The sequence below is a fragment of the Puntigrus tetrazona genome, chromosome 5 (assembly GCF_018831695.1).
Source record: "Puntigrus tetrazona isolate hp1 chromosome 5, ASM1883169v1, whole genome shotgun sequence".
Taxonomy (NCBI): domain Eukaryota; kingdom Metazoa; phylum Chordata; class Actinopteri; order Cypriniformes; family Cyprinidae; genus Puntigrus; species Puntigrus tetrazona.
In genome coordinates, this window is record NC_056703.1 from 32459407 (window position 1) to 32487316 (window position 27910).

The window sequence follows — 27910 nt, forward strand, 5'->3', positions numbered from 1 at the left end:
TGGGATGCAAAAGTAAGAGCCGAAGGTAAAACTCAAACCACACAGAGCGCATAGGTTTTAAACGAAACAATTTATTAAGGAACTTTTAATATCAGAAAAATAAAAATCTTGATTCTTTTTTACAGCAAATATATAATATCAGTGCTTTGGCCACAGGACAGTAAGGCCATTTATCATAAAATATATTTTAAACTTTAAGAATACAACTTATATGCCTTCATGTCCCTGCATAAATGTATATACATATTAAAAGAACAGTAAAATTATCAAATACAGAAACATTGTTGCAGTGTGATGGTAAAAAAATCCCTCCTATAAACATAAAATTCCTAGTCGTGTTTAACTTAGGACTTTTACTTTGTTCATAACGTGGTAGTATGCAGACCTAATGCAGCGTATATATATATATATATTTATATTGGATCCTTGGCTTTTTTTGTTGCGGTTCAGGAATCGTTAGATAATAAAACATGCAGGTGTGCTCTTTCCTGCTCTATAGTACCTAACATCAATACTCTACAAGCTAATACTTACGGCAGCCGACTGCTCGCCAGTCTTAATATATATATTTGAATATGAAATATAAACTACAGAAATACTACAAAATCGTAAAAAAAAAAAAAAAAAAAAACCTTTTCAAGGTGAATCTTGAGAGGCTATGGATCTCTGAAGCCTTAGTTTCTCTGAGTTTAGTGGAGTTTGCGGAAAAAAGGCGCAAGCAGCCGCGTAAGCCTACATTTGGAAAAATTCATACAACATTGTTTATGACAAAATCTCTCCTCTTAGGTCCTAAACGACATGTTCCTCTCGGTACGACACCATGCGATGTCCTGGCAGGACACATTCATTTAAGGCAAAGAGAGGAGTCTTTGATTGAACACGTACTATAACGCAACCTACGAGAAAGGGCCCCTTTAGTTAATGTTCCCATCGAAAGTTGTGAATTATACTTAAAATATTTGACGATAAAACACCATGCGTTCAAAAGAATAAATTCTGAAAAAAAAAAAAAAGATCAAATAAAGAGTTAGTGCTTTTGGAGAAGCCTGACGTTTAAATTGTGTGCCGACCTTGTTTATTGCACGTCCATGAATTTGGTCAATTTTTCCCATCATAATTTGCGCACATTCTACTCCCGCCACAAAGATCTAGACACCTCGACTGAGCACGTTCATGTTCTATGCGCATAATTTAAAAAAATTATAAAATAGCACAGATCTTGGCACTTCCATCTAAATTTTATATATATCTATATATAAATGATATCCCACATTTTGCATAAAAACGTGGATGAAAGCATGTAAGTGGTTTGAAACGCAAGCAACGTTTAAATTGATCTATAAAAACTACCTGCGTGTGATTGGACAGTGATTTATTCGCGAATTGATTTACGAGCAATTCATTCGTGCAAATTCATTTTGCTCACATTTAAAGAAATCCTTAAATTTCCGAAAAATGTAGTCACCTTTATGCCATCCGAGATGTAAACGAGTTTGTTTTCCTTATCAAAACAGATCTGGAGAAATGTGGCACTGGATCCTCTGCAGTGAATGGGTGCCGTCGGAATCATCAAATCCATCATCGAGACGTCACAAACACCTAGAATAAAAGCCCACGCTTTCTTCATAGGAGATCAAGCGATGCAACTCAAAATTTCTCCAAATCTTTTCTGATGAAGAAACAAACCCACCTGCATCTCGGACGGCCCGAAGGCGACTACATTTTCACCAAATTTAAATTTTAGGGTGACCTATTCCTTTAACAAGGACATGCAACGCCCGTCGACTGCGTACGGAGATACAGGACAAGCTCAACTCTAGTGTTGTGAAACAGAAACTAAAGGCCACAGATGCTTTCGCAGCAACATCGCCAATCCATACCGCCACCGTCATGGAATCAGGCACATGAAAATGTAAACAAATAAGTCGATACTTTGAAAACGAAACATCAAAAAAACACGAGTGAAGGCAATTTAGCACTGCTAAACCCCAGCGCTGCTCGCCGCAGCTCAACGCAAATCTTTGAGATGAACTCGACGGTGGTGTTAATCAAAAACCTGCATTTCCCACTTATTTCAACGTAATAATAATAAAAAAAATGAACCCAGTTTACTCCTCCCCATCCCAGCTTTTTACTTCTCTCTATGCGTTTTGCAGGATGGAGTTGGAGCACTCCAAGCAAACGAGGTTTTGCCCGCCCAGGACGAGCGCCGCCATGTTGTCTCCGCAGCGTACGCACGCAGGAAGTTGGCTGTGTTTGGGGTAAGAGCGCACGTCCGGCGGAGAGCTGGAGCCCGTGCTGTCGCTACACGGGGAAAACGCAGAAGCGAAGGCCGGGAGGCTCTGGGAATTCTCCTGCACCAACCGAACCAGCGGGTGATCCTCCGGAAGGGACGGGGACAGGCGGGCCAGGATGGACGGGGAGAGCCTCGGCGTGGTGGGCAAGCTCGCCCCTCCCCGCTCGAGGGCGCTCCACGGTGCCGGGGGGGTCATCGTCAGCCCGTCGTATCCCGCGGGATCTTCGGATCCCAAAGGCAACTGGGAATCGCCGAACCAGAACGTGCCTCCGCCGCTGCCGGGACTGCCCTTCCCGCTGTAGTGGGACTCGCTGGAGGTGCTTCCGAGCGAGCTGGAGCTGTCGTTGCGGAAGCCTGCGGCGTTGCTGTGGAAGTTAGAGACGCCGCCGGAGAAGAGCCAGGCTCCGCCGCCGCCCGACTCGAAACCGACGTCGGTGCCGTTGTAGTGGAAGTCGTCATCGTCCGTGGTGGTGTCCACGCTTCCCGCGGTGCGCATGGCGATATGAGCCTCGATCTCCTCCCGAGCTCGGTCCACGTTCTCGGGCATCCCGGTCACCTCGAAGACCGGTTCTTTGTCGCGGCTTGGAGTGACGATGTAGGTGTGGGTTTGCTGCTGGATCCTCTTGATAGTCGCTCCTTTCGGCCCCACCACGAGCCCGACCATTCGATACGGCACGCGGACCTGGATGGTGGTCTGTCCCGGATGGCAAGGAATGCTGTTCGTCGGCGCCGCTTTGTTCCGAGATGCCCGGATGAGGGAAAAATGCTCGGCGGCGGACAGAATCTCGCGCTTGGCCATGATGACGTCCTCCTTCCGGCCGGTCACCACGAACACTGGTTCCTCTCCTCTCACTGGGGTTTTGATGTAAGTGTTGGTCTTTGCTCTCAGAGCTTTGATTTTGCAACCTGAGACGAGACGTACAAAAACGAGTCAACACTTGCTAGCTTAGAGGCGACATCTATCTATCACAGGAACAGACAAGCGAGCTCTTCTCAGGAGTAATTAGTGCAGTACTCGATGCTGATTGGTCAATACTAACAGACTCGATTTGGTAACAGGGGTTGTCAGTGTGTGTTTGTATTACACAAGTTGTTTTCATCCAGTGCAGTGATGAAACATCACATCATTACAGATAAGCGGAGCAGCTGTAATCTATAGTGCACATGACACATGAAGTTCACTGAGGTCAGTGTAAGCATATATATATTCATCAGTTTCATTTTGAATGTGCTGATATTGAGAAATAACATTAACCACACTATTTACAAATAACTGTGACTAATGATTAGACTAATCTTAAAAAGAAACAATGTTTTGTCTTTTGTTTAACTTAAAAAAAGGTTGAAATTTGCAAATATATATATATATATATATATATATATATATATATATATAAATAAATAAAATTCATTTCTTTTTCAACATTTTTTCATTTTAATGTCTTTCCCCATTTTTAGTAGTTTTTTTATTTATTTACACGTCTATTTATATTTAACTGAATTTGTATTTGAGTTATTTTAGTTACACTAAATAAGCCAGTCAGGCTTTTCATGGTTTTAGTTTCTGCCCGAGTTAACTATAATAACCATGTTTCAAAGTTACTTCAGGTTTTTAAATACAGGCCACAACAACAAAATATCTTTTTATGTGAAACTTTTTGGTAGCTAAACTTGGACTTTAAACCAAATACACTTTTCTAAAAAAAAAAATATTTAGGTAAAATGATATTAAAATGTTTATATTATTATGATTATTTCACTAATAATATAAAAAGGTTATACTAAAATTATATTCTTATATATTGCTAACATGTAATTAATAATGTTAATTACTTTGTTAATTATACATAATACAATCATTTTGTATATATATATATATATATATATATATATATATATATATATATATATATATATATATATATATATTCATTTATTTTATTTTCTTTTATGAGAATATCAGCAGGGCGAGTACAAATATGAATCACTAATCCAACTGGCCTTCTTATTGCTGCACACTGTTGAAAAGCGAGACAAGATGAGTCACAATATTAGAATATCAAACATGACACATTAACAATCAAACAAACCCACCCTGCCGACCAACTATTTCCGCCACATGTTCAGATGTGGGCACCATCACACACTCCGTTGTGTTAACGCTCTTCCTTCTGGCGTTGAGCGCACACCTTTCACCCTCCTGCATCATCATCATCGCCATCATCATGTTCCCCTGAACCTGGTAAGCCTGGGACTCGCCCGGCCCATCCTGGAAGAGCCCTCCGGTCCCCGGGGCCTCCATGGCCGCTAGGGCTCGGGCCCTCAGCTGGTCCAGATCAGCCTCATGTCTGATGATGTTGTTATTGTTAGTGGTGGTGGTGTTTTCCTCCTCTGATCCAGTTTGGGACAAGGGCTGGAGGTCCAAAACCGCACCCAGGACTCCCAGATGAGAAGTATCGTGTAGTTCTGATGGACTCTCTTCATCCCGGAGGCTCAACCCGCTCAGGTTATGTACCGGTACCGGGAGGTCCGGTTCGGTGTCATCTGACTCCAGGAGTTGAGCCGTGTTACTGGGCATGCTCGACCAACAACGTGTCCTGCTTTCACTGCGGGACACACATAAACAAACAAAAGTGCCACGACAATGACTTCTTCGCACTCCAGTTGCCGTTTCCAAGCGCACAGAAACAGTATATGCGATTTATAACGCGCGTTCGGTGTATTTCAACTTACAGCTGATGTTTTAGCAGCGGCAGCCGTGGTTCCGTGACCCCGTTCTGCTGGATCTCTTTGTTTACGGTTCTTCGGTGATCATCGCGCAGGTTCGTCAAAAGCCGATCTGCCGCCGCAGCGCCACACACCGGCGAGGATGAACAGTGCCTTTTTCGTTTTAGGAGCCACAGCATTTCTTTTTTATTATTATTATTATTTGGGCCACTTTAGAGGAACCATAATCATAAATTTGCTATATTTTTCTATTTAATAATAATAATAATAAAAAACACTAAGGATAATTTACTCCAGCTTCTCCTTAATTATTTCACTTCTGCCTTGGGATTTTTTTCTGTTAGGAAATTTCTTTTGAAATTCAATATCGTGACGCTGGTAATACTGGCTTTTAATTAATAAATCACCCGTTCTCAAACCATCGACTGGCTGTAAAAACACGTTTAAATTATAAAATGATAGGATTTCCTCAAATTTTTTTTTGTGATTTCACTTCCGCTTTCAGCTTTTTCTGGACGCTGCTAATAAGGCTATATAGTTTTCTCATTAGTTTTTACAAATATGTTTACTAAATATATATTTTTAATTTTTATAAATAAAACTTAGATAGAACTTAAAAGTTTATATATATTTTAAATGATACACAGCCTAGGCTATTATATAAAATATATTTACAGTTATATTTATAATATTTATATCTTTCAGTTACACATAAAATGTTTATTTTGTCAGTTTTAACAAGTGATAAAAAAACTTTTTCAGTCACTCGACATGTTTTGGTGATTGTTGTATTAAAACTCGTTTATGCCGTTATTTGATCACTATTTAGCCTTGTTTAAAAAAAGAGTACACGTTTGTTCGTTTGCTTGTTTACTGAGGTTTGAAACGTCGGACACGGATAATGAACACTTTTCTCTACATAGTTTAGTGTTTTTCCACCCCTGAGACCGCGTTTCAGTGTCCAAGCAACGAATGAACTCGTGAATATCGCGTAAAGTTAAGCGCTTCAGGAAGTCCACGAACGTGTTCGTGGACCTAATTAATATTCATGAAGACCGACGTCCAGGCAACGCGGCGACGCGCTCCGGTGACCCGCTCACACAATGTCACGCGACTTAATTACACACACGTCGCTGTAAAAAATAAATTAATAATTAATCAGCATGTATGATCGCGCTCCCAGGTTCACGCATTTGACATTAAGCGGCACCACGTCTGAAATCGGACCAGGGTCGTATAACATCAGCGGCTCTTTGAGCGGTAAAAAGGGTGAGTTTCGTTTTTGACCGGAACTTTTTTAAAAAACTAAACCTGACAAGAAGCTCTGAAAAGACTTAAGACGTACTTCGGTGATTCTTTGCGGTGCCTTCAAGATACTTTTTTCCTGATGTTTCATCAGGCTGAGTTTTTGAAGGCCATATAGTGATTACTATAAAACATAAACTGTTATATAGATGCATTTTCTGAAAACTAGAGAATAAAGAATTAAAAAAAGTGCACGCAACCCGGTTGTTATTTGTTTGGGCACACGTGATGGCTGCTGCAATGCACTATATTAAAGATAATGTGTATTCTGATTGATTAATTTATTGTTATTATCACTTAGAATAATATGCATGTGTGTATTTATTATTATATCTCCAGATGCGTATGCCCCTTTCCTCTCTCTGTCCAGTAGAGAGTCTGGGTTCCTGGGGTCAGGCGGCGGTCTTCTCGCTCCTGGACCAGGACAGTACAACAGTAACATTACCAAAGTACAAAAATTTTGTTTTTTTAAAAAAATAATATCTCCTTGCAATGAATTAATATCAGCGATCAATGCAAATGTATAACTGGAATGTTGCAGAATCATATTTTGGGAGGAAAGAGTCTTCAGAATCGCTCCAAGCGTTTTGAGGACGTGGTGTCAGATGTGCCGGGCCCCGGAGCGTACGATGTTAGGAAGGACGTTTCTCCTGAGAGCAAAAGAACAAGCTGTCCAGAGAAGTGCCCGAAGGTCAGACATTAGTTTGGGTTATCAAATGGAATATCATCGAGTTTTATTATGATGAGATACGAAGATACATGTAAGAGTTGTTAAACATTTAACAACATAACAATTATATTCTGCAGCACATTATAATAAATTATATATTTTTTAAATATAGCAAATTACTATATGTAACAAAAAAGTTTGCATTATCATGTAGACTATAATTTAACTTTATTTTTTGAGTAATAAAAATATAACCATTTGTCCAAGTGCTGTTAAAAATGTTACAATATAACAAATTATACTTTGTAACAGATTTCAATAAATTATATTTGTTTTAATAGTATAAAAATATAAATGCAAAAATTTTACAAGTACATGTTTTGTTATATATAACGTATTTTCTAAGAAATTAGCATTAATTATATTTTGTAAGAAATAATTTTTGTTACAAAAATGTAACAAATTATATTTTGCATAAACCCTGTAATAAATTATTTCATATATTTTGTAACAAATAATATATTTTTATATATTTATTTTTTATATATTTTTATATATTTATTTTTATATATAACTATATATATATTTATTTTTTTATATATAACTATATATATATATATATATATATATATATATATATATATATATATATATATGTATATATATATATATATATAATTGCATGGGTGCTAAAGGTGCTAAAACCTGTTTGACATTTTGACAATAAAGCTGTAATGAATCTCTCTCTGATAATGGTCTCAGACGTGATCTGTATCATTGCAATGTCTGCAGGCCGTCTCTAAAGCGGGGAGGTCGCTGCTGAATCCCGATGCGCCGTCCATCCCGTCTCCTGGACAGGCGTTTGGATATGAAGAGGATGCTCAAGGCGTCCTGCACCGACACAAACCCCCCACCAGAGACCAGACCCTCGGCCCGGCCTTCTACAGGCCCGTACCGGTCAGACAGATCACCAGCAGTGTGTGTAAATGGATGTGCACTCAGTGAAAAAGATACACGTCTAATGGAGTGCTTTGAGTGTGTGTGTGTGTGTGTGTGTGTGTGTGAGGTCAGATGTGTCCATTAACAGAAGAGCGTCTAATGCCCCTCCGCTCTGCATCATTAGTGCCGGGCCTATTTCCATTACTAATGATTGCTGCATTATTTTAAAAAGTCACAAAGCGCAGCACTCATCCATTTTACTGTCAGGACCGAAAACCCTGGGTAATTATTCTTTACGTTATATTTCAATATTCACTTACAATAATGCAGCAGATGCTGGACTCAGCTTTAATCAAATCATCTTTCATTTGCCATTGAGCTGCCAACTTCCTCTAGAGGCTGAAGAACTCTTTATCAAAGCGCAGGGCCATCCGTCACCGTGCATCTCTGTCTCCTTTCTCTCGCCCGTCTCAGGTTTTGCCTGTTGATTACACACATTCCATCCATTCCGACAGGTTTTTTTTTATAAGCATTTGTTTTTGCACTTTTCTGCACTTCATTTGGTTGAAGACTGCTTATTGGCCAAAACCTAGTGAGCCACAGTGTACATAAAAAAACGCAGCTCAGTGAGGGTCTTCAAGGTTAATTAACCCTTTTCAGCAAGGTTTCGTTATGAATGCACTGACATTGAAAATTAAGTCAAAGCAATGTACGATTTATTACGACAAATAGTCATCTGTTAGGGCTAAAACTCAATATTAACTCAATAATCCATTCTGTCAGAATAAATTAGCATTGTCTTTAGGTTATATACATTATATATATATATATATATATATATATATATATATATATATATATATATATATATATTAGAATTAAAATATATGTAAGGGTATGAAATATGCTATAATTACATGAGCAATTTTATAGTGTCTACCTCATACAAATAACATTTTATTTAACTTTTTAATTTAGCAGACACACTGAAGTTTTGTTTTAATGTACTGAGAGTTTAGTTTCAATACAGTAATTGTTTTAGAGTATGCGCTATAATAGTTTACCTTTAAAACGCTAGTCTGTATTATTATCCGATAAAAATGCTGATAAGTGAGTTTGGGTTCGGGAACAAACATTCAAGGTAAAGGGACTGAAATGATAAGTGCTGTCCAACGATTAATCACGATTCAAAATAAATGTTTTTGAAATATAAATATATTTATATTTGCAGTATTTACATTAAGTTGACACATATTTTTATATTATGTATAATATATTTAATATTTAAACATAATTTTCCTTACATGCATGTGTGTGTATTTATATATACATAATAACTATACAATATATATTATGCAAACAAAACGTTTATTATGTATGTGATTAATCGCAGTTAAACGTTTAAAAGCACTAAAAATATATATTTTGCAGGAGGATCTGTCGTCCTCTCAGAAGTATAAAGGCATGCATTTCGGGAAGACGTCTGGGCGGAGAGAGCAGTTAACGGGTGAAGACGGACCTGGACCTGGACATTATGATCTGCAAGAGTGCGTTTGATTGATGGAGATTTTCTTATCTGCAGCACAGCAGTTGCATTGTCTTGCAAAATTTATTCTGAAGCATCTGGACTTGGTTTGCTGTGTGCAGATGCTTCAGAATAAATTTTACAGACAGCACAGCTACAGACCAACTGCGTCTGTTCTCTGACCGTCAGATGAATTCTGTTCACAAAACTCACTTCCTTCATCTTTTAAAAAACTAATCCGATTTACCTAGATACTGGGTTAAAACGATACGCATTTGGAGAAAACCTAGAGACTGGATTTGTAGGTAAACCCAGAAATTAGCCTCACCCCAGTTCCCTCAACAAAGTATAGGATTTTTCTGTTGGCTTTTAGATTACTGCAGAAATCCAACTAATGTTTATGATTTTTACATGTTTTGTTCATCATGATAAACTGTACACAACTTTTAAGAATTTCAAAGCCTGAATGCAATTGGCGAAAGTAAAAAGCTAAATGTTGGCCATTAAGGAGCTACAACACAGTCACATGACTTCAACCTTTAGACATTAAGCTTCTCAAACGATTCAGTTTCTGATCAATGTTATGTTGCACATAAAAAAAAATGTAAATGTCTTAAACTTGTGTTTAACTGCAGACCTTATTGAATCAAAAGTCCAGTTGGCTTGATGACAGTGGAACAGGACTGAAATGACTCTGTGCATCCCTGTGTGTGTGTGTGTGTGTGTGTGTGTGTGTGTGTCAGGGATCACAGTGTCCACTATGAGAATGTGAATCTCAGGCGAGAGCAAAGAAGCCGCTCAGAGCTGGTCATCCCTCGATATCACGAGCTGGTGCCTCTACAGGAGGAGAAGAAGGTTTAAACCCCATATCCTTTATATTTAGCGTGTGTTACGTATATCTAGCTATCAGAGCAAACAGTTCAATTACAATTTTTAAACAGCCTGATACCAGTACTTAAATTCATAAAGCCTACTGTATCGTATAGGAAACATTTTTTCCTTTTGTGCACAAAACTACTACATGCCTTCTGATATTTTTATGCTTTTTATGTAAGTATCTGTTATTAATATCTCTTTGATTTACATTACAAACTTATCATAAGTTTCATCATAATTTCTGGCCACCAAATCTGCACTCTGAGGCATTTTTCTTCTATTTTCTTGCTATATCATACTATATGTGCCATAAAAGTGATACTCAAAAACGCAAATGCAAAGCTTCCACTGTTCTAGTTCAAAGTGTATTATTTTGCAAGCTTGCATGTAGTGGTTTGTCTTGTCTGTAGAGGGCACTATTGCAACAAGAGACTTGAGCTCGAGTCTAAATGCATTTCTGCATGGATGCTTTTCTGTTTGGGTACAGATAACTTTGGTTTTCATAAGTGTGTGTGTGTATTTTTAGGGTGTTCCAGGACCAGGGAAATACTACATAAAGAGTCAGTTTGAGACGCCCGGTAACCCACGCGCTCTTGCGATGAGTCCACCCTTCCTGTCTCAAGCTCAGGCAAACAACAATTTTAATCATTTTTAATAATATCTGCTTACTCTGAAATAAACTCTCCTGAAGTCACGTGAAATTAAATGAGAGCTTATTTGCTTGTTTTTGTACACGTATCTGATCGCATCCATGCACGTTATTTAAATAGCCTTCCTATAGCCTGTATGTAAAATGCAATGACAGGAGCAAAATGTGTCGTGAATGCCTTTCATCTGATCTCAGTAATGTTGTTTTTTCTGTAGCGGTTCAGTCCGGTGAAGAATGAGACGCCCCCCGTAGGTGCGTACAATGACCCTCGCTGCGCTCTGGAGATCCTGAAGAAAGGCCGAGGGGTGAAGCAGAATCCTTTTGGCCTGACAGCTGTACGCTTCCTGCCGGAAAACAGTTCAAAAGCTACGCCAGGTTTGAGTGTTTTTATGTGTGAATGTGAATCAGTGTTCTGGTGCAAAATGTCTGTTATCTGTGGAGCGCAGTTAAGAGGTCGGATTTGGGCTGTTCTTGCCCGAGGGACGGAGGTGAGGTTGTCGTTAGCTTTCATACTGCTACGCAAACGCTTTACGACAGCAGCCAATCGGATTTCGAGCTACTTTCAAAGCGACCAATAGAAACGCTCAAGAGGCATATTAAATTGCATACTGACTAGTATGCAAAATTACAATTAGCTCAGCATGCTGTATGTACTATTTTAGCACAAAGTGGTCTTAAAATGTTATTTCCTACCCGGTCTCATGGGATAAACGTACCTGGGTGCGCTTTTTAGAGAGACACGAAATACGCACCAGTAAGTACATATCACCGCCGTTTCTAAAAGAAATGAACACTAGAGGCAGTAAAACTATGACACCGTTTATTCCTTTTCAGACTAATTCACAGAGTTTCGATTAATTGTCATTTTCCTACAATTACTTGAACAATATCATGTTATGACTTCAAAACAATATTAATATGCAGGGATAATTAAAAAAACGAAGCTTCTGAACATTAGCATAACACATATCCAGCTTCATATCTAAGGGTTTTCATAGACGGTAGGTTTGTTCGGGAGCTCAGGGAGTACAGAGATGAGCTTCAGAGGCGAGGAGCTCAAATCTGTGTAACTACGTTTCGACAAAAGAGTTCAAAACAGTGTAAAAGGAAGTTGAAATGGCACAGTTGCATTTTTACATTTTTGCATTTGTTAACACTATCAGGTAGGTTTGGGGTTGGATCCGGTGCAGGTCATATTTCCAACACGACTTAACTTTTAGGAACAGTCTCCAGATATTAAAATTTTGAATCGCCACGATATATCAACGTAATAAAAGTGTGCTGAGGTTCACGTATTGGTCCTTTCTCATTGAAACCGCGTTGAAACATGCAGTGAGAAAATGGTGTAGCACAGAGGTACATATTTTTATGAGACTAGGTTAGTTATTTAATAAAAACATTTTTGTTGCCTTCCAGTGAACCAGTTTCTACTTAATTTGATGTGTTTTCATTCAGTTTGAATTCAATTTTGTTCATCAGTAATTACTTTTAAAGTAGTAAAAGCGTAAAGAACTGAATGAACTACACTGTGAAGCGGTAACCTGCAATTAAAAATCCATTTTTTATATCAAAAATATTTTTATAATCATAAAAAAACACGTTAAATTGATTAAACCCGACAGTACAGATGTTTACAAAGTAACAAAATGTTTATTTTTCAAATAAATACAAATTAAATTTTATATTCACCAGAGAAGTCCAAAAAAGTACGTTTTGCAACACTGATAATAATCAGAATTATTTTTTTTGAGCAGTAAATAAACATAACGATTTCTGCAGAATGAATAATTAAACTTTGTATTACAGAAATAAGTATTTTAAATAAAAATTTACCCTCATGTCGTTCCAAACCCGTAAGAGCTTCGATCTTCTTCAGAACGCAATTTAAGGTTATTTTCGATGAAAACTAGGAGGCTTATTGTGGTTGTATCAAATAAATGCAACTTTGTGAGCAGAACAGACTTCCATACAAAACAAAAAATCTTACCAACTTCAAACTTTTTCACAGCCATCAATATCAAACCGCCCTAGTTAGTGCAGCTCCGCTAGTAATTAATCATCTATCTCGTGCATGCTAGGTCCCGGAGCTTATAATGTGTTTGAGTATGGCCTGGCTTATGAGAGCTTGAAGAAAGCCTGTCTGGAGAGCACGAGGAAGGGTGCCTTTGGCTCTATTTCACCACGCCGGCTTTTCCTCCCCAGCAAAGAGGAAATGAGCCGCCCGGGGCCGACTCAGTACAAGGTGAGCACTTCTTCAACCCAGAAAGTGTGCACTCATTGTCTATTGTCTATTGTGCGCTAATCTGTCAGCGCCCTTGGGAGCTTATTCAGACTTTTCTGAGAGTTTCATCCAATGAATCGAATAAATCTTCCATAAATCCTCTTGAACTGAATATTTCTCAGCGTTCACTAAATGTCAGTCTACAATCTAGAGCCTATCCATTCAGAACTTACCACAGGTTTAGCCAAAATACCGCAGTTGCTGCACTTAATGGCAAATGTCAGTATTAATTGCTGTTGCTGGTGCTCAGGGTGAGGTTTTTAAATTAACTATCAATCATTCATGTGGCAGACGTGAATGCAGACTTGAATTGCTTGTTGGCTTGTTAAGGAGATTTGTGCTTTTATTTTTCCAAGCGGTCAGAATTGATGGTGCCGTATATATACTTTTTTTTTTTTTTTTTTTTTTGGACCAAAGCATAAAAACAGTATGTTTTCAAATAATTAGGAAATATGCTTTGAAAAAAAAAACAAAACAAAAGCAATGCTTTAATCGGTTAGAGTTTTCTTTTGGTGTAACTGGTTTACGCAATAGGATTTTGACTCCCCGGGTTGCCAGTTGGTAGAAAAAGCAGCCATATTACAGCCATGGACGCCAGCAATTGAACTCGGTTGTACCCAACCTAAAACACCCCAGCATCTATCTAGCTCTGTGGCCAAAAGAATATTAAAATGCGGTTAAATCAATCAATTAATTTTAAGTGTAAGGCTCTTCGCCTTTCATTGTAAATCGCAATCGTTGATGTTCTGCATTCTCAATTTGGCAACCAGCGCGAGTGTCGATTTTTAGGAGGAGGAGCCAAAGCAAAAACAACTGCATAGCAATCGCCCAGAAAACCCTAGCAACCACATCATTGTAGCATCGAAGGATGAGGTTTTGCAAGCGTAAGCCCCACATTTTCTTCAGATCTAGCGATGGTTCTTCTGCAGTAACAGTAACTATAGTAACTGTGGTCTTTTGGCAAACTCTGTGGTAGATTTTTGTTAGAATAACAGATTCAGGATGATAACAACGTGTGTTGTGGCTGGCGAATCCCTGGCTGCCTATGAAGTTTTTCACAGTAAACTCGGGACATTGGGACTTTATAGGCTGTTTTTCTCGGAAACGTCCATCATTTCCAGTGTGAGTGTCCAGCTGGCCTGATTCCTGAAGCAAACTGACCCCAGTGGAGGTCTTTATGGACTCTCCTCTGCTTTTGTTCCTCGTTCGCGGTCTCTGCCTGCATAGATAAGAGAAGTGAATGAATCCTGCTGGCCCTGTAGATTCTCACAGACTTTTTTACTCGCGCTTTTGATCAATTTAATGAATCCTTGAATCAAAGTCGCTTCTTTCAGAAAAAAGCCTCTTGCTGACCTCAAACTTTTGTTGATCAGGTGCACATGCAGATGACCTACTGCATTTGCCAAAATGTCCAAAATTCAAACAGGGCACGCTGCGGGGGATGCTGTATCCCACAATGCAATGCACTTGATGAGACCTTCCAGTGCACGAGTGACAAATGAACCGGAAGTAATAGAAACCACAAACTTCCTTCTTGAAAGTGCACTGGGTGTAATGCATAACTATTAATTAATTACTGCAATACATGTAATTCTGTTTTCCCAAAGTAAAGCAAGGGAGTCATTTTTTATGCAATCACAATATACTGCATAGAATAATTCTGTGTGAAAAAATGGCAGATACAACACCAGCATTTAACATCTAATGTAAAAATGCATGATTTTAATGTGGCCTCCTTTTAAACACTCCAGTCAGTTCAAGAATAATATATGCAATTTTATATTATTTATTTAAAAGAATTAAAAGCAGATTTAACAAAGTAGTTTAATGCATATGGAGTAGTAGTAATAAGTAATGTAATACTTTTTTTTTGAGTAATTATTACAGTAAACTGTTGAAGATGGAATTAGTAGCTAGTATTTCAATTTAATGGACTACTTTAAGGATGTCATTACAATCTTTCTAGGCCTTGCATTGCTGTGTATGAAGGAGTCATCAAAAATATCATAATTTGTGTTTCAAAGATGTCTGGTTAATTACTTTTTAGAGTAACATACCCAACACTGATTGTGTATGATGTGGACAGGCAATATAATTTCATTGAAGGTTTCTTAACTGCATGTGTGTATATATATATATATATATATATATATATATATATATATATATATATATATATATATATATATATATTGCAGAAAGCTAGTATTTCATTCTGAACTCAACCTGAGTCTGAGATGAGGACCTGCTGCATCTTATCTCGTCATGATAGTGGAGATTATGATTTTCCATTATAAGCTGAACCAGAGGAGAGTTTTTTTTCTGTCGACAGAGACCACACAGACTGCTAAAACTGCACCAGGCCATAATAAAAAGAAATATTTGACCCGAAAGCTCTGTCATCTTAGATGTTGTTACAAACCCATTTAATTCATTTTCCTCTGGTGAAGAGATGTTTTGGAGAATTTCCGCGATGCTTTTTTTAAAACGCGGGACGTAGACAGTGATCGGCAGCTGTCATGCATGCATTATAAATAGCGTGTATGCCATGCCTTTATGTGTGCTGTATCCCGACTACGAGAAGAACAGATCCAAATGTAAGTGCTATATGAATCTTAGTAACACGAATCGGTCATTATACGTAAATATGTGACTGCGGGATGCTGTGATCGACCAATCACAACCAAGTATTCTCAAGAAGCTTGCAGTAATAGCTTGTTGTAATCTTGTATATTTTCTTTCTTTCTTCCGTGTTTGCCGCAGGTGGAGAAAACAACTGAAGCGTTATATAAGAAACAGAGTACAGCTGCTTTTAAATCTGCCACTGACAGACTTGTGGGTTCACTGTTTGCCAAAGTAAGACACACACAACACTCCCAATTCATCTTTACACTCTCACAGGGAAGGAACCTCACAAGTGGGATCTCTTTAATAGCTCAATAGTTTCTCCTAGACGTAAATGTAGAGCAAATTGATGCTTTTGAGATACTTTTGATATTTAGAGTTGCCAAGATACTAAATCTGCAATAAAAACCAAGATATGTTAACATGAACTCAAACATTTCTGATTCAATTCTTCTCAGAACAAATGATCTAAACGGCTCCACGTCTATTTTTAGCTCTATATTCTGATTGCACGTCAATTATGGGTTCATTATTAGCAAAAACATCTAAGGAAGAAGTTGATACTTTAAATAAAACTTCATTGCAACTACATGTTCTAGCAAGACTCAATAAGTCAAACACAGCCTGTCCTAAAAGTTCAGATTTTACTGTGTGTGTGTGTGTGTGTGTGTGTGTGTGTTTGAGTAAACATGAATTCAATGGGATAGCCCTGATAGTTTGGCTTCATGGAGAGTTCCGATTAAATCCTGTCCATATCTAACATCAGTAATTATACAACGCAAGATATGAGGACACAGAAGTGTCCGTATATGAGAGTGTGTAACCTAGAGAGTGTTTGACTCAGACGCTCTGATGCAGATGCGGCAAATATTTCATTATGAGCATAGCGCCTCGTCTCACGTCTCCTCCTCGCTATTATTAGTCACGTGTCTGCTCCCTCACATACACACCATCACCACAAAATCAGAAGAAAGGACATTTTATGTACGAGTGAGACATTATGATGTTGTGCACCAACATTATTATCATGACAGTTTAACACATTTATGCTAAACAATATTTTTATTTTTTGTTTATTGATTATTGTTTCATTAAAACATTATTGTTAGCATTATTACTATTATTATTGTGATAGACAAATAAAAACACATATAATATGCTAATTTCATACTTTGTTGTGACTTTTGTTTTTTGTATAAAAGGTGCTATCCATGCAATAATAATAATAATAATTGTTATTATTTTTTTTAAAAATACAGTAATTTTTTTATTTCAATTTGCTATAAAATATAAATATTGTAGAATTTACATTGTGTTTTTTGCATCACGCATTTGGGATTTTTGTTTAATTGTTATGACAATCATTTCATAACACCAAACCATCTTAATGGTTTTAAAAATAGTCTTGTTCCTTCCAGGTTTGCTTAGCTTCTTTGTCTGTCTGCCCAGCTTACAGATGTCTATTTACACAGCTCTATAAACGAGAAATGCTACTCTGTGTGTGTGTGTGCGTGTGTGTGTGTGTGTGTGTGTGTGTGTTTGTGTTATTTGACTCTGGCTTAATTCACAAATCCGTCTTTGCATATTTATCCATTAGACCTGCCACTCTTGACTGACATCTATATTTTGAATTTTGAGGTTTGTTGACATTCGTTTGCTGACGTGATTACAACCGTGCCAAAATGATCTGAATGCAATTATACAAATGTGCTGTAGTCACACACACACACACACACAGATCTAAATAACTAGAATATTTCCAGTTCTGTACCATTTAATTTCTATGTACAGCATCTGTAGCAATTTGACTCGTCATTGGTTTTGAAGGAACAAGCAAAAATCATGTTCACACTAATGCACTTACAGCACACACACACACACACACACACACACACACACACACACACACACACACACACACACACAGCCTCCTGGCTCATATATATACTTGCTGTAAATACATTGTGCAGATGATGTTTATGATGCTGTGGTTAGATATTAGATTTCTCTTGGCAGGATACACCTCCGCCAGGCTCATATAACGTGAGCGAATCATTTGAGAAGATGCACGGTCTCCATCACTACAACGAGCCACGGAACGAGAAAGCCCGCAAACGACAGAGCTGCTTCCTGTCTGCCGCCCCCAGAGACGCCGGCTTCCTCCACTACGACCCTGAAAGCCCAGGTGACCCAGTGACGGTTATTAAAGGAAGCTACGCTAACTTCATCTTCATGGCATATGTGGCCTGCTTCAACAAACAAAGCAGTAATATTACACTGAAAGTCCATGGGACTAAACAGCCAGTGATTAAAAGCAGAAATGTGAAAGTTGTGTTTTCGCTTTCTTTTAAAAGATGTCCGATCTGCCGTTCTAGGCCTGGGATCTTCTGCTCTTGCCTTGATGACAAAATGTGGAGTTTTCTCAATGAAGCGACGTTTTTAGACATGAGTTATGTGTTCCAGCTAAACTAGCTGTTGTTTATTTGTGGTTTTCAGGTCCAGCTCATTATAGTCCAGATGTTAAATCAGGCTCAAAACTTGCGCTGATTGTCTCAAAAGAAGATCGCTTCAAAAGTCCGAAAGACAAGACCCCTGGACCCGGATCATATGAGGTATGTATTGCATATATTTACGTAACATCTATACATAAAGATTAGATACATCCAAAGCCTCCAAATTATATATATATATATATATATATATATATATATATATATATATATATATATATATATATATATATATATATATATATATGAATATATATGAATATTAAGAAAAATATGTATGTCATTTATTTTATTAGTAATTATTAAACTTAATATTATTAGTAAAATAATAATAATAGTAATAACATATTTATTTAATTATATACATATTGTATTTAAATATATATAAGTTCTAAAAATATCTGTGTGTGTGAATATGTGTATACATTTTTTAACATTTTAATTTGATTTATTTACATGTGTAATTAACAATTTGTGACCAGTGCTGGCAAAATAAGTCATTTTGTGAGTCAGTTTGAGAAAAATTGCAAAGCAAAATCACCAAGGAACAAGTTGCATATCTTTTTCGTAATAACAATTAATCTATTATTAGTCTCAATATAGCTATTTTTTTATTAATTAAAATTAAAGATGCAAATAAACAGTAGTTTAATCAAGAGCAGTGAGTGTCTTTTCTATTAATGTGATTAACGTTGAGACAGATCTATATTTAGACCCACTGTAATGCATGGATCAAATATAACCATTAACTAAACGTTCATAAGAGACATAACAGATTATGACTGTGTGAATCTCACCAAGACATATTAAGTAATAACGTATTTTATAAACGAGACAAACGTCAGCCAGCGCTATCATTTTGTTTTCACGGGTTTGTAAAATATATTTCCCCGGTTTTGGGTTCGATATGAATATTCACCAAGCTGGAATGCTGCGCTTTGCGACAATAGACCTATAGCTTGCGGTGAGAAGCAGCATCAGTCACGCGAGAAGAGAAAAGCCTACTCTTCCCAGAAAAAGCACAAATAAAGATTATCTTAAATGTTTAATTACTCTTTAGAGCACTGGGGTCGCTAGAACATGGCTTAATTAACGTTTCACTTTTTTTTGCCTGTAGCTCAATATCAGTCCCCGTGCATTCAGACTCATTTTGCCAGCGCAGGTCACATTTAAACAAATACATAAAAAAAAAAAATTATAAAATGCAAATACATATATATTTTTAAGTATTTATTTAAAATAAAATAAAAACTTTATGTAATATTAGTACTGATAATTTACTTATTAATAAATAAATAACACTTGCAGAACGCTTTACTGTATGAAATCAAATCAAACATGTGTATTAAACACACTTCCTTTACATTATATGTCACACTCTTGCTGCGTGCGTGTTTTAGTTGAGCCCGGTTCAGAAAGGCACCTTCAACGTGACGCTTCCTGATCCTTTGGTGTCCAGCATGAGATCTTCATCTTCACGCCGGCCTTCGAGGAAACCCTCCGCTCACAGCAGTGCCTAACTCAAAGGTCAAAGGTCAGCGAGGCTGATTAAGTTTAAGTTTAGGTTAGTTTGAGTGATCGAGGTGTACTTCAGCGGCCCGTTCAACTCAGAAAAGAGAAAAGTCGACTCTCTCCCGCTCTCCTGTCTGTTTTATTGAGACTAACAGTTCTGTTTCACACAGACTCACCGCAGGAGCAGTATGAGCTCTGATATTATATTCCCTGTGAATGGCCGATTGATCTCCTAAAACCAAAGATGGTCAAATAAAACATGTATCATGTTTTTTGATTTACATATGCTAATTAGATGTTTCATTAATGGCATGCGAGTCTGCTCGCTGCGTGACGGATAACAGGAGATCTGGCTTTCAGATTCATGCTTTTGATTTCAGTTTATTTCTATGCAAATGCACTTTTTGTGGCAAAAACATTTGTATGTGTATATATATGTGTGTGTGTGTGTGTGTAGCTTAGTGATACTAAATTTTATTAATTTAATTACAGACTTATAAAAATAGATATCAGGTTCTTGGGCCAACTAAATAGAACTAATAAAAGTAATTAGATCTCACGTATGTTATATTTATTTACTATTAATGCGTACAACAATAAGCAATAAAGTTAGTAAAATAGCACAACGCACAAATAACATAATTAACATGAAATAACAGTGCAGAGTGAACTTTGAAAGAACCAATCTATGAACTGAACAAAAATAAAAAATTAACGAAGTAACATTAGTAATTTAGAAATCTCTTAATTATTAAAACGAAGACTGTATTATATAAATAATCTCAGTGGATCTAGTTCTGTCTTTCGGTTTTAAAAATACAGTAACGCAACAGTGGTAAAATAAAATCAAAATATCAGTAATGCAAATCAAAGAAGAACATAAAAATACAGAAAATGATGTGAAAAAATGAAAGTGAAATTTATGCCTTTTTTTAAAAGCAGGTTTTAAAATATTTGGATCAGTCTTTCTTGCGTGCAGTTGTGATATTTTCATGTCTTACGGTTTCCTTCTGTATTCTAATTTGTTTTTCAGGTCACACACTTCTAAAAAGACCTCGGCTAAGCCTCTCCTATTAAACACATGCTTCCCAGGAGTTCCTGTCTCACACACACACACACACACACACACACAAACCTCTTTATGGGTGATATATTTCCCCAGTGCTCACGGAGAATAAATCAGGATTCTTTAATGGGTTTGATGTTTCAGGGTTTTTGTGCGTCATAAATTCTCAGCCCTGCCCACAATAACACAGCGCTAATGTAGAGAGACCTCGACATGCACACACACAACATCTTGATATCGTTATACACACCCTTTTAATCTAATTAAGCATTTACACACTCTCATTATTCAGCAGAGAGAGGGAGGTCGAAGGAGGAAGGGCGAGAGACGAACGCACGAAAGAAAGAGAGGTTTTAGCTCTTTATTGAACTGACTTGTTTTACATTCGCAGGCTAATTGAATCAGATAAATCACTGTGGCGGCTCTCGCCCTGCGCCCCGTGTTTGTCTCGCTGAGTTTACGAATGTTAAAGTCGATGCGGAATCAAAATTGGACCCATTTGCTTTCTTAATGCGCGATCCCGGCGAACAATTCATCGGTGCGCGTTACTCTAAATAACAAAATAATCTTTCTTCAGAAAACTTTTAGGTTAGCGTCACCTTAGCCGTCGGATACCGTTAATCAGTACGGTGCGACAGGCTTGTTCTGGAAGTTAACATCCCATTCGTTTTCTCCATAAGGGAATTGATTTTTAATGATAACTTATAAACCATTAAAGGGAGACCTGCTGCAAGGTCGATATGCCTTCATTAAAGTCATCGTTATGCATTATTTTAACTTACTTTTTTAATAATTGCGGTTAGCGATGGAATTACTGGTTAAAAAACGACACTACTCTACTCATGATTATATGCCAATCTTCAACAATAAGTGAACAAATTGCAGCAAAATGACTCTTTAGTGTCCATCCACCATATACGTAATTAACATCTTTTAATCAATTGGTTTTATTTAAGTAGCAATGCTTCCGAAAAAGTTAAATGAAAGTCTCATTCCTTTGTCTTTTTGTCCAATCTTCCAAATCTTGATTTTATCATTTTTTTCTCTCTCTCTCTCTCTCTTATGATAGAATACATAAATTAAGAAAAAAGCTAAAAATTATTAAATGAATATTTACTGATCCACTAGTTTCGTAGAAGGGATTTTCAGCTGAGATTTTGGATCAAATTACAGAAAGGAGAAAATGACTTTCAGAAAGATGGCATTATTATTTTACTTTTACCCAGAGATCGGTCTGGTTTGCGTGCCTGTGTATCGAGAAACGTTGAAGATATATAGTTTAATATCGATTCTAGTTCTTGACAAACGTTTAATTTGGTGTCTCCAATTTTTCCAGCATGGTTCGGTCTCAGAGATGCTGGTTTCTCAATGTGGATCTGTATCCAAATAGTTGAATTTGACCTATTTTTTCAGTGGCTGAAAACCAAATGCGGTCCCTTTGCATGAATCTAATACTTGCTGAGTTTAAAGAAGAGCAATCAAAGAGGAAATACTAGAAATACCCTCATTTATTAACGCAAAAGACAAAATAATGACAATATCCTGAATATTTGAGAGTTCAAACGTAATTACTGTAGGGTTTATGTTTGGCATCTATTTATAATAGCATATAATTCACTGGTGCTCTGATGTGAAACACCCACTATTGTGACCCCATCTTATCTATCTGTCTTTAAGTAAACACTGGACTCTTAACAGTTCACCATGGCAGCTAAAAAAAAAACGCTTTTGTTCAACGAGCAACAGGACTTTTTACTGCGTTGAACTCAATTCGAGCTCTCTGTAAGCATATGTTAATGATTATGAGTGGGAGAACGTGTGATAGTTTGTTCTCGGTGGACTTATAGAAATAGAGCTGAAGACTTTTAAAAGTAAACACCATATTGCGAGATGTGTTAATTGGGGAGTTAATTGTCGTTAAGATGTCTTAATTAGTCATTAAGCCAAGCTGTTTCTCCTGCTGAGGTCTGGTTGGCCATGTGCCCACGACTCTCCAACCACAACTTCTGCTTCTCCATTATTGTCTTAATGTTGAAGAACTTCAGTCGCTCTCACAAACACACCCTGAGGAACATCTGATGGCTCACATGCTGTTCTTTCATAATCATTCTAAAAACGTGAATTATGTTCTTGATGGTTTACATAAAATAATATATAGAATTATTTTCGCATCATATACACACTTTGCAACAATTGCTGTGAAGTGTTGCTGTTTTATAGGAAACTCTGCTAACAGATGCAGCGAGATAAAAAAGGCTTTTTAAATGTGCTTTTTATTTTATTTTTTATTTTTTGTTCTCATTTGTTTCAGTAATTTTGGAATGTGGCTTTCACTTCAGTTTTGCCAGGGCAACACGCATTTTTTAAGTTTAGATTTTTCATCTCATATTGATATTTTAGTTTAGTTTTCATTTATAATACAACAAGAGAAACTCTTGTAATAGTGTGATGAAATGAGCGTGAATGAAAGCTCAGATCCTTCGGAACTGAAAAAATGATTTTAAAATTAGAATGTTTGAGTTGTGTAGTCTTAGGAGAAATATCTTGGGAGCAGGAGAAGTTTCTAACAAAAGTTTCTAACATGCCTAGTAAGAGATTGATTAGCTGCTTCAGGTGTGTTTAATTAGGGTCGGAGATAACCTTAAGTGTTAACAAATGCAAAACCAACATCAAAAGGCATTTCCTGATGCAACCGTGTCATTTCAATTTCCTTTTACTCAGATTGGATCCATTTTGTCGAATCGTAGTCACGCGGGATTCGAACCTGAGCTTTCCATAAACTAAATACAACGGCGTATAACACGAACTACCGAGTAAACCTACCATCAATGAACGCTCATAGATGTGATGCAGGATATGTGTGATGTTCAGTGTTCAAAAGCATCAGTTTTTAGATCTCCCAGAATATTAATACCTAACATAATCCATTCTGGATTAGCCATCAAAATGTTTTTTGACAATTAATAATTTCAACTTCTATGAGAATAGGCTACCCGCAGGATCCTATACTTGCCGGGGCGGCTTCTTCATGATTACAGTGCCATGCTCAGATTTCAGTTTCGAACACTGGCTGGTTATCTACTTCCTCAAATATCGATTTTATATCATTTTAACCAAAAGAAACCCGTTACTGCGGCTTTAAGGTATAGGTAACCCTAAAACCTAAACATCCTCCAGTTGTTGCGAACGTGCGCGATTTTCTTCAGGTAAAGCCAACCACTGACTTTCATAGAGCCATCGGCTACCGTCAACTGTTTGGCTACCAGCCTTCTACAGCTTTTGTGTCAGAAACTCAGAACGACGCGAGGGAGGGCAAATGACAGAATTTACATTTCTAGGTGTACCGTCCCTTTAAGTTTTGGCTTTTCCTCAGTGAGCAGTGGTAGCAAGCGAGCAGCATTAAACGCACGCACTCAGACAGTCATAAGCGAGCACATGTCAAATGGTGAGCGGAGGGAGGGCCGTGGGGTGTGCATGGGCCGGGGCCCGTGTTATCAGCCCCTCACACTCCCTCCTACTCCAGCAGGGGGTATAATGATCCTCACGCACGTATAATCATGAGACTCCAGTAAGCATGCTTAAATACAGCCTCCGCTATCATCACAGAGAGCAGGTATAGCAGACAGAGAGAGAGAGACCTGTAGGGTCAGCGGTCCTGTGATTAGACTTTTATCTCCTCGCTCATCGTTTCTGGGAGAGAACGGCCCCGATCTGAAGTTTAATTGAGTTGAATGTTGTTATCGGAGTCGGGCTGCAGTATTGCTCTCTCTTTCTCTGTCTGTGTCTCAGAGGGAGATGTTTTTTCCCCTCTCTCTCCCTCTTTCTCCAGGCAGGAGGCTGCTTTATATGGAAATAGGCTGCGGAACGACGGAGTTCATACGGAGAAGAAAGCTCAAAGTACTGCGAATGTCACACTCATTTCTGCTCAAGCTCTTTTCGCATTTTTTTTTTTCCCATGCTCGCCTCGCAGTTTCTAAATAATGCACTTAATGTTTGCTGTTCTGTTTGGTGTCTTTGAAGGAAAGAACAAAACACATGCAATGAGACACTGGTTGTGTGCGGAAGGGAATTCTAGAATGCTGTTAACTGCGTACTGACTGCTTTTATTAAAACGGCAGCCTGAAACAGAATGCAGTATGCAACAAGAAATGGTATAAAACACACACACACACACATTGCATGTGAAATCTGAAGCGTTGTGTGAAAGGAGTTCGTTTAAAGTGTACAATACGCCAAAGTCCAGTTTTGTGCATCTACACCACAAGTTTCAGTTTTTATTTGCTGTACTTATTTATGTGCACGTTCATGAGATTGGATAGTCTTACTAGAAAGAAAAAAAAAAGCCTTTGGGACTATTTAGTTAGAAATAAAATTTTTTGCTGTGGAATCCAAAAATCACACTAATTACGTTTTTTTTGTGTTTTTCTTTAAGTGAAAATTTATGTATTAAATATATATCAAAATATATACAGGGCCAATGTACATAGTTTTTTTTTTTTTTTGTAGATCGGGCTCTCGTGACTCATACACACTCAGCGAACTGCAATGAAAAAAGGTCAGGTTTTTATTTATTCGATTTTTTAATTCAGTGGCAGAAACAGCGATTTTTCATATTCGAACTTTGTATGAAAACAAAGTGCCGCAGTGACGATTCATTTTTTGTAGGCCAATGCAGAACCTGGTTCCCTTGACAGAAAGCCCGTAATGTTCTTCCTTTTGCTTTTGTTTTACTGCAGAAAAGAAGTTCTGTGACCATAAAAATAAGTTTTGTTCATCAAGATAAGAAACACAGATTATGAATTTTGACGCATAAAAACAATTGCCAAAAGTGCAAAGCTAAAGCCCATATGAAGTTGTAGATTCATGAGTTTAATGTCTCTGACAAGCTCAGTCAGTCGCTTTTAGACGCTTGGTAGCATTCTTCAAGACATAAAAACTTAAAAATCACAAGGGGGTATTACTGGTGTATTTAAAGTCATAAAATAAAATGCAAAATATATTGAGCTTTTGGTAAACGCGGATCTTATTTCAGGAATTTAACCAAAATCCTATTTAAAAAGCCCATTGACTTCAGGACAATGCAAACTCGTTTCTGGGGTTTAGGGCTTATTCCTGCAGCTCTCTTTATCCTATAACCTCTGTCAAATCATGTAACGAGTAAGGATGGTGTTGTAATGACATGTAAGCAAGTAGTATTACTTTTTTCGCACTCGTGAAGTCTGAGTTGGGTGCGTTGCATTTTGGGATACCATACAGAGTATACAGCGCATTTTGATAGATATAAGCCATGCATGTTTTAAATGGGTGCCAGATGTACGTTATACGAATATTTCAAGACAAAACAAAGTTGCGTGATGTTAATAGAAATGTGAAGCATTTCGTTTTGTAAAATTCTATACCTAAAAGTAACTTTGTGCATCAACAAACTGCATTTCAATCCTAGAATGAGCTGAACGCGCTGTAGATGAGATATGTTTTTTTTTACACGGAAAGGGGTTGTTTGATCACATAAAAAAATGTGGATTTTGTGAAATGCACGACCCTTGCATTACTATTATAAAGTGCATGTTGTATTTCCATTGATGAAATGTCACCCTTGCGTTACATAATAAAAAAAAATAGTCTTGCCACTTCATATTTTTGCATTGCAATTGCGAAAAAACGGCATGAATACTATGTTAGACAAACCAAATTTGTGACGTACAAACCTGTGAACATACCCTGTTTAAGACAGATGACGGTGTGCGTGTGTGACAGAGAGTTGTCCAAGCGTGAGCAGTGATAATGACCCCGACACAGGACACGTTGCCAGATCTTCCCCTCTAACACACAGCACAGGGCCAAGGTCCATGTGTCAGCCAGCTGGCTCGTCCCTCCTGGCCTGTGGTCCGACAACTCTGGAGAACAGCGCCGACACCGCGTGAAAACTGACTCACACTCAACCTGCTTATGTCACCAGTATCACGAAACATGGGTGCATCGCTCCCGTCTGCTCTGTCACTCACGCACTCCAGTCATAAAAATGGTATTAATAGTATATCCTGGAATGTCACACATATTTGGATGAACAATTCAATCAAAATGCAATATGAACTAGTGTTTGTGAGTAATAAAGCAGAGATATACTATCTATGCTAAATAATCTGTGTGTGAATGAGCAAAGAGGTATACTAAAGGTCTTCGAGTTAAACCAAACTTTTATTTTGGTGGGTTGTTGTGAAGAAGTTATAACAGAAAAATAATGCGCTTTTCAATGTAATGGTAATAATAAAAAATATATAAAAACAAAAAAAGTACATCATCTTTTCTTTTAACTGCAAATCTCTGTTGTGCAACTAATTGTTTGCCAAAAAATTAAAGGAATTTTTTTTTTCACTTGATTACATGTTAAACATTACATGCATTCATTTGATTACCACCATTTTGATAATAGATTTTTATTAGATTATTATTTATTTTAAATGAAGTTAATTTTATTATTATTTTAAAGCATTAAAATCCAGAAAAAAATTTAAATCAATATATAATGTAAAATAAAAAATTATATAGAATATAATTTTTATTGAACTTTTAATATACTGTTGTTTAACAAACAAATAATGAATAAATTCACTTAGACATGCTTTATTAATATTTTTAATTTAACCTTTAAAATAGAATCCAGAAAAACAAAACAAAATAGAAAAAAAAATATATATATATATATATATATATATATTCTGATTTCATGTATAACTATGTGAGAGTTTTGAGAGTCTGTTTGTTCATCTTTCCATCTGTCTCTCTCTAGAACGTGATGTCGGTGTTAATTTGTGTTTTGATTTTCTCCAGGATAATACAGACGCATGTTTTCGTGTTTCAGACGTAGACTGTCAAAAAGCATCAGCTTGTTATAATGAAAACAGCTGAAAAGCATTGCACAACAAGAT

At 37.2% G+C, this 27910-nt stretch overlaps 2 protein-coding genes across 2 annotated transcripts; one reads left to right on the top strand and one right to left on the bottom strand.

Moving 5' to 3' along the window:
• Positions 1–51: 51 nt before the first annotated feature.
• On the bottom strand, positions 52–5217 carry LOC122345374 (RNA-binding protein MEX3B). Its single transcript, XM_043239474.1, has 3 exons — positions 5030–5217; positions 4391–4902; positions 52–3202 (listed from the first exon to the last, which is right to left on the bottom strand). The coding sequence occupies exons 1-3, from the start codon at positions 5200–5202 to the stop codon at positions 2142–2144; spliced, it is 1746 nt and encodes a 581-aa protein (XP_043095409.1). The 5' UTR covers positions 5203–5217; the 3' UTR covers positions 52–2141.
• A 746-nt stretch (positions 5218–5963) lies between these two features.
• Positions 5964–27215, top strand: stpg2 (sperm-tail PG-rich repeat containing 2). Its single transcript, XM_043238399.1, has 14 exons — positions 5964–6292; positions 6668–6777; positions 6870–7019; positions 7791–7955; positions 9369–9484; positions 10206–10317; positions 10865–10966; positions 11203–11362; positions 13066–13229; positions 16032–16124; positions 17910–18078; positions 18390–18505; positions 19804–19937; positions 20949–27215. The coding sequence occupies exons 1-13, from the start codon at positions 6187–6189 to the stop codon at positions 19921–19923; spliced, it is 1683 nt and encodes a 560-aa protein (XP_043094334.1). The 5' UTR covers positions 5964–6186; the 3' UTR covers positions 19924–19937; positions 20949–27215.
• Positions 27216–27910: the final 695 nt, after the last annotated feature.